The following is a 7,784-nucleotide window of genomic DNA, read 5'->3' as shown; positions in this document are numbered from 1 at the left end:
CTCACAACGTGTCGCAATGCGACGCGTTGTGAGCTTGTAGATCGGCTATTTCCACTATCAATGTTCTTTTTAAAGTGTAAAGTTGTCAAATATGTTCTTCATTTCTTTGTATATTTAGGTTATGTGGCATATCTGCCATGTGCAACTTCAAAGCCTACAAGCCAAACAGAAATGTAATTGTCAACGACAAAAACACAATTAAATCGTTAATCGCAATTATTTGGGTGAGAATTAATCGTCATGTAAAATGTCATAATCGTGACAGCCCCAGATATGTGTGGTTTGGACTGCATGACGACCCCACATCCTGGAAGGGAACCATGGGTCAGGAGGCCAACTCCTGGAGATGGTCAGCGGTCGATGTGCAGATCCAGACAGAGTATCAGAACTGGGCTTCTGGAGAGCCAAGCTACTGTCCAACCTGCTCTGAACTCTGTGTGATCGTCTCCCCTGATGGGTTTTGGGCCGATACATCCTGTGACAAAGAGAGACATTTTGTCTGTAATCATGGTAAGAACCTATTGCCTACACCTGGGGGTCTTCAACGTTTTCAGGCCGAGGACCCCTTAGTTGAGAGAGAGATGAAGCAGGGACCTGTTCATAGATTCCATATAGTTTCATCTTTTGACAGCACAATCATCAGTGTGTTTTGGATTCATGTCAATGTGTGTTTTCATATATTTAACCGCTTGAACCGTCAATACTTAACTTGACATTTCACTCTGTAGGCCTACTCTGCTCTTTTCCCCCTCTACACCAAACGCCTTAATAGCAGATCTACAAGCTCACAACGCCTCGCAGCGCAAGTTCTCAGAATATGAATGTGGTTATAAAGCATTATTAATGAGCTCTCATAACTATGATTATACAGTTTCATGAGCAGATTGAGTATTTTATTAGACAAAAATGGAGAACAGTACAAGTATAGTCAATACAATAGAAATGTAGTACAGTACAAGTACAGTTAAACACCCTGCCTAAAAGGAACATCCCAAATAAGACCTGTTACGGTCTTTTTTGCATTGGAAGTCCTTGGTATTTAATTTATGGACATAATAAATAGCAAGCAAAGAAAACATTTAATAATACCGCAGTTATAGAAACACTATATGTACAGCATAGGGGAAACAAGAGGGTGAGGCTAAGGTAAGCTCACTTCTGGCTTGTCTATGGGAGAAGTGATAACTACCTCCTTCACTGGCCTTCTGAAAGGTGAGTTTTCAGGGCAGTTTTGAAGGATGCCAGCAAGCTACATATAGGGAGGTAGTCAAGGAATTCCACTCCTGGGTGTCAGTGTTGTATAAGGAGAATTTACCCATATTTGTCTTATGGGATTGTGTTATCAGATCATTGTGTGCGCTGCGCTCCCTCTGGTGTTGTGGCTGTGGGTGTCGCTAACTTTCTGGAGATGTTTGGTCAGATATGCGGGTACTGAGGAGATGGAGGGCAGATTTGCGTTGACTATTTTGAAAGTCAATCACATTTTTAGTTGTTTAACCCTGTCTTCAACGCTGAGCCAACATAGGCTAGCAAAATGTGTGGGAGAAACATGGGTCGAGAAGTAGCCGAATCTCAATCAATTGGTCCATATAGTGACACTAAATTTCACTGTTCTCTTCCCTAGATAATGGAGTCCAGCAGAAATATATTTTAGTCGAGACAAAATTATCATGGAAGGCTGCCCAGCAATACTGCAGAAAGAATTACACAGACCTGGCTGTTATCAAAGATGCTGAAGAGAACGAGCAAGTTGCGTCTTCTTTATTGGAAAAAGGTCAGCGTGTCTGGATCGGCCTTCACAGAGTAGCATGGACATGGTCTGACCAGAGCAGCCTGTCCTTCACACACTGGCTGCCTGGTGTAGAGACTGATCATAAGGGACAGGCACATTGTGGAGCTGTAGCTGTGTTTACCCCACAGCTGACCTGGGCTGCTGTAGAGTGTGGTGAAAAGCTGGCCTTTTTCTGCCACAGAGGTGAGTGTCCTCTCCCCAGCACGACTACAAGGTCAACATAATTAATTAGTATGGTCCTATGTTTAAGATCAACATAATTAGTATGGTCCTATGTTTAAGATCAACATACTTAGTATGGTCCTATGTTTGTTAAGATCAACATAATTATTATGGTCCTATGTTTGTTGATTTGTTGAAGACTTTATTAGAAGTTTGCATAGAAAAAGGTAAAGTTTCATGACGGTACAGTTCACTGGTACACGGTCAACTAAAAGGAGATCCTAGAAAAGCACTTGGCTTATTTACACAGGAAGTATCTCATATAAAATTGAATGACAGATGGATAAAATAAAATAAAATATATACAGTAGGTAAATACAAAGAGGGGTCAGGGGAGGCTGGGCTAGGTTTGATATTGCCAGTTGCGAATGGCTGCCGCCTGTAAGTGGTTTTTCAGGGCGATTTTAAAGGATGCTAGGGAACCACACTCCTTTAAGGCCTTCGGTAGGGCCACATTTTGGTTGTATAGCAGAAGAACGAGTTTGACCTTTTGTTTGATTTGACTTTGGGTTGAAGGTGATCTGTGGCGCTGCCTGTTAAGGTCAACATAATTAGTATTAGTCCTATGTTTGTTAAGGTCAACATAATTAGTATTAGTCCTATGTTTGTTAAGGTCAACATAATTAGTATTAGTCCTATGTTTGTTAAGGTCAACATAATTAGTATTAGTCCTATGTTTGTTAAGGTCAACATAATTAGTATTAGTCCTATGTTTGTTAAGGTCAACATAATTAGTATTAGTCCTATGTTTGTTAAGGCCAACATAATTAGTTTGCTAATTATTTTGCTTTTTGTTTGATGTGTGTTTGCGTGCGTGCGTGTTTTGGGAGCAGCTATTCTAGAAGTGAAGGTGATGAGGATGGAGATTGAGACTGATGCTGACCTGACAGATCCAGACATTAAAGACCAACTCCTACAGCAGGTCATTGACTCTAAAGGGTTGTTTAATGATTCACACACACACACACACACACACACACACACACACACACACACACACACACACACACACACACACACACACACACACACACACACACACACACACACACACACACACACACACACACACACACACACACACTATATCCCTGTTTTGTGTCATCTGAGGTAGGGGGAGAGAAATGAAAATAAAGGAAATACCTTCTCATGTCTTCTATTCCTCTTCAGTCAGGGGAATCTCTGGCAAACCAGGGAGTGACTAACTTTCAACTGCACTGGAAGACTCAACCCACACAACGTGAAGAAGAACACTGCAAATCCACAACAAGCCTTTGGCCAGGTTAACTTCTTAATAATGGATAATATTAATCTACTGTACCAGGTGACAGACAGACAGACAGACAGACAGACAGACAGACAGACAGACAGACAGACAGACAGACATACGGATAGATAAAATGGTTGTATTGATAGATGGTGATTAACCTTAAGCTTGTAAACATCTGCAAAATATTTAAAAACTTAATCAATGCTTAATTTAACTTGTTACTGCACTTTCTTTCTGTTCAAATGTACTGAATATAATTATGCAATTGTCTTTATGTTACCTATGCAGTGAGTTTTCCACTTTCCTGAACAGAGATCCCTAAGCAAATTATGGATTTGGTTATAAACTGTAGAGAAAAACTCCTCACTTATAACTCTGATGTTCCCGTTATCGTGAAATAGTCAATATCAGTGAGAAGGGCGAGATGGGCATTCCCAGATATGGTCTCAATATTGATGACATGAGGTTTCTCCATATATGGGCATAAAAGGGACAAGAATACATTTGCAAGTTTGGTTGCCGTGACATGAGTCACACTTGTGACACCTGTGTGTGTGTGTGTGTGTGTGTGTGTGTGTGTGTGTGTGTGTGTGTGTGTGTGTGTGTGTGTGTGTGTGTGTGTGTGTGTGTGTGTGTGCGCGCACGTAAGTTTTATTTTTTAATCAAGTACTGTACATAGGCCTAATGTAACTGAATCTCAGTGGGACTTCTGGTTAAACAAAGTACTAAGCCTCAGAATGATGTCTACGCCCAGGTAGAGATTTTAAACCACTGGGTGAGGTTGTTGTCAGAGATTATCCCTCCCCTATACAATGCTTGTTTAGGCTTCAGTGTGTTGAAGTTAAGTCTTTGGACAATGGTGGTCCCTGCTCTCTTTGACAGTATAAAAAACCCAAGACTGAGACCATTCTAGTCACTGACCTCTCCAGCCAAGGATCCTCTCCCATCTTCACCATCTCCATCTGGAAGGAACACCATCTTCATCCAAGGAAGGAGCACCATTTGGACCATGGGTCTGAGTTTCTTCTCTGCTTTCCTGGCTGTAGTGCTGGGGGTCTCTGCAGCACTCAACACCACCCAGGTGACTCCCAGTACAGAAGACACGAAAGAACCAAGGCATTTAGACATTACCTCGAGAATCCTAGAGGTGAACAAAGACATAAGCCAAACGTTAATGGAGGGAGATGTTGCTGTTCCAAGGAAGAGGAACGCCATGAGGTGCTGGTGGGACAGTGACTCCTGCAAATGGCCAAAGTCCTTTAACGGGCTGGTTGAGGTGCCATACTCCATCAGCAATTACTTCTATGCTTCTGAAAAGGCTACGATCGAGAAAGCTATGGAAACCTTTCACAGGAACACTTGTATTCGCTTTGTTCCTTACACTGGGCAGGCCGATTATCTCAGCATTGAGAGTCACAGAGGGTGCTACTCTACGCTGGGTAGAAGTGGTGGAAAGCAGGACTTGTCTCTGTCTGTTTATGGCTGTGTTCACGATGGTATCGTTCAGCATGAACTTCTCCATGCCCTGGGCTTCCAACATGAACACACCAGGAGCGACAGAGATGACTACGTGAGGATCAACTGGGGGAACATTTCCTCAGCTTCTGCCTACAACTTCCAGAGTCAGAACACCAACAACCTGGACACCCCTTATGATTACAGCTCCATCATGCATTATGGAAAGACTGCTTTCAGTACAGCGTACGGAGCAGAGACCATGACTCCCATCCCAGACTCTTCTGTGCAGATTGGACAGAGGGTTGACATGTCCGACATTGACATCCTCAGGATCAACAAGCTTTATGGGTGTTATTATTGAAGATTGAAATGTTAAAGTTGAGAAAATAAGGATATGTTGTTTTTTCTCAACAGCAATCATGTGTATTGAATGATGATGATTAATGGTCAGATTATTATTGTTATCAGTTTGTGAAAAATCTAATGAAAATACCAATAAATGTAATAATTTAAAACAACTAAAATGTTCTATTCTTTGAAATGATCGCCTGCTGGGATGAATGAAAACAAAGTGCTTGAGTACTATTTATTATAAATGAGAGGGGCTACAGACAGGGATCACTTCAAAATCTCAGACAAAACGACGTGTAAAATGACAGTCAAAGGTTTCACTTCATTATCTGTCTTTCACCAGCTAATCTACTACTAAATAATGAAGGCCCCTTTTAAACTAAAGAGCCTGGCCATATTGTGGATTACATGCCTTGCTTAAACATGCCATAACAATATTTTCTTAAAGCTATAATATGAAAGTCTATGACCCATTGGGTGTGCCATGTGCTTTATAGAACTTTATTTACATTGTCAACCAATAAGTATCTTAACCCGACAACAGAGTGAAATTCCCACACTGTACCTACAGTATAAAGGGAGGATATTTCCCTGCCCAGGTTTCCTATGCCTTTTCAGGAGCTCAAGCTGAAAATTTGGCTTGCTCGTTTAAAAATGTCACTTTTGGAGAATTATGTTTGTCGGTTCATGGGGTCGGTCACTGGCTCTCTCTCTCTCAGGTGATTTACTAGTGTCATTGCGTGCCTCAATGGACACACACACACACACACACACACACACACACACACACACACACACACACACACACACACACACACACACACACACACACACACACACACACACACACACACTATATCCCTGTTTTGTGTCATCTGAGGTAGGGGGAGAGAAATGAAAATAAAGGAAATACCTTCTCATGTCTTCTATTCCTCTTCAGGCAGGGGAATCTCTGGCCATCCAGGGAGTAACTAACTTTCAACTCCACTGGAAGACTCAACCCACACAACAGGAAGAAGAACACTGCAAATCCACAACAAGCCTTTGGCCAGGTTAACTTCTTAATAATGGATAATATTAATCTACTGTACCAGGTGACAGCCGGCCGGATGGCCGGACAGACGGACAGACGGACAGACAGACAGACAGACAGACAGACAGACAGACAGACAGACAGACAGATGGATAGACGGATAGATACAGTGGTTGTATTGATAGATGGCGATTAACCTTAAGCTTGTAAACATCTGCAAAATATCTAAAAACTTTATAATCAATGCTTAATTTAACTTGTTACTGCACTTTCTTTCTGTTCAAATGTACTGAATATAATTATGCAATTATCTTTATGCTACCTATGCAGTGAGTTTCTTAGTTATTAGTTTGAGAAATGAATAAAAAAAATGTCATTGTATTTGAGATTCACAAATAATACTGCACATGTTAGAAATAGCTTTGATCGTCCTGTAGTTACAAGTAAATGGCAATTGATGCTGACTTGACTAATCCAGCCATTAACGCTTGTCACTAAGGGGGACCAGGCTTTTGTCATCCAAGCACCTATAGGCTATGGAACGCCCCACCCTTGGCAATAAAAAAAGCCAATTCTGTGTCATCTTTCACTTTTGTTCAGGGAAGCCTGCCTTCCCCTACCTCATTTTGCCATAATTATGTTTGTGTATGCTTGTATGTGTCTGTTTGTTGATGTGGACAAATGTCTGTATCGAAATGTACCGGTAATTGGTATGGACTTTTAGACTCCTCTTAGTCTGCTAGAATGTGTTAATGAGGTTATTCCCTTATCTCTGCTATCCTTATCCTTTTCAATGTATGTTTTATTTTATTACAGATATTTAACTCCTGTTTTAAGAATAAATAAATGCATTAGTTCTATTGGTTTCTTGGTGTTGTGAGTTATTTTGTGTTTTACTGCTTATATCAGGGGTCTTCAATGTTTTCAGGCCGAGGACCCCTTAGCAGAGAGAGAGACGAAGCAGGGACCCCCACAACATTTTAATAGATTCCATATAGTTTCATTATTTGTCAGCACAATCATCAGTGTATTTTGGATTCATGTCAATTTGTGTTTTCAGATATTTAACCACTTGAAGCGTCAATATTATTACACTTGACCTTTCACTCTGTCTGCTCCCTGCTCTTTTCCCCTTCTATCTTCGATCTACAAGCTCACAACGCCTCCAGCACGCCTCGCGCTGCGAGGCGTTGTGAGCTTGTCGATCGGCTATTTTCAGCTAAAGTTCTCAGATTATGGACACCGACTAGGGTTCAAGTGGTTAATATGAAAAAGGAGAAAAAAGGTTTCAAGTTTCACAAAGATTTGGAAGACCCCCTGTAGTAACTCCCGGACCCCCTGTTGAAGACCCCTGGCTTATATTAATGAATGAAAGTAAATTAGATCTAATACAGATGGTATTTCCAAGTCTATTAGTTAGGGGTTCCCAAACCTTTTCAAATCATTTTAAATAATAATTGAAAACATTTGTAGGAAGCAATTTGAGACACTTTTGTTTATGCCACCTACTGTATTAAAAAATATTATTTTTAAGAGAATAATGTTAGAAAGGCTAATACAGAAGTGACTCAACTTCCTAGCATGCGTCTCTCAGTGAGACCATGTTGGGTCAGGCAGATAATAGGCCTCAACACCACCACACTGGTGTCCTAATGGAA

The 7,784-nt window shown here is 41.0% G+C and overlaps 1 protein-coding gene across 1 annotated transcript; it reads left to right on the top strand.

Moving 5' to 3' along the window:
- Positions 1-4,293: 4,293 nt before the first annotated feature.
- LOC308286872 (hatching enzyme 1.2-like) lies at positions 4,294-5,103 on the top strand (the record flags this gene model as incomplete). The annotated part of the gene is made up of 1 exon (XM_080727995.1): positions 4,294-5,103. One exon carries the CDS (start codon positions 4,294-4,296, stop codon positions 5,101-5,103), a length of 810 nt encoding a protein of 269 aa, XP_080584121.1.
- Between the last annotated feature and the right edge of the window lie 2,681 nt (positions 5,104-7,784).

Source organism: Nannobrachium achirus (assembly GCF_963921795.1).
Source record: "Nannobrachium achirus genome assembly, chromosome: 6".
NCBI classification, from domain to species: Eukaryota; Metazoa; Chordata; class Actinopteri; order Myctophiformes; family Myctophidae; genus Nannobrachium; species Nannobrachium achirus.
The sequence above is the reverse complement of the archived record's forward strand: the minus strand, read 5'-3'. Positions and strand labels throughout refer to the sequence as shown.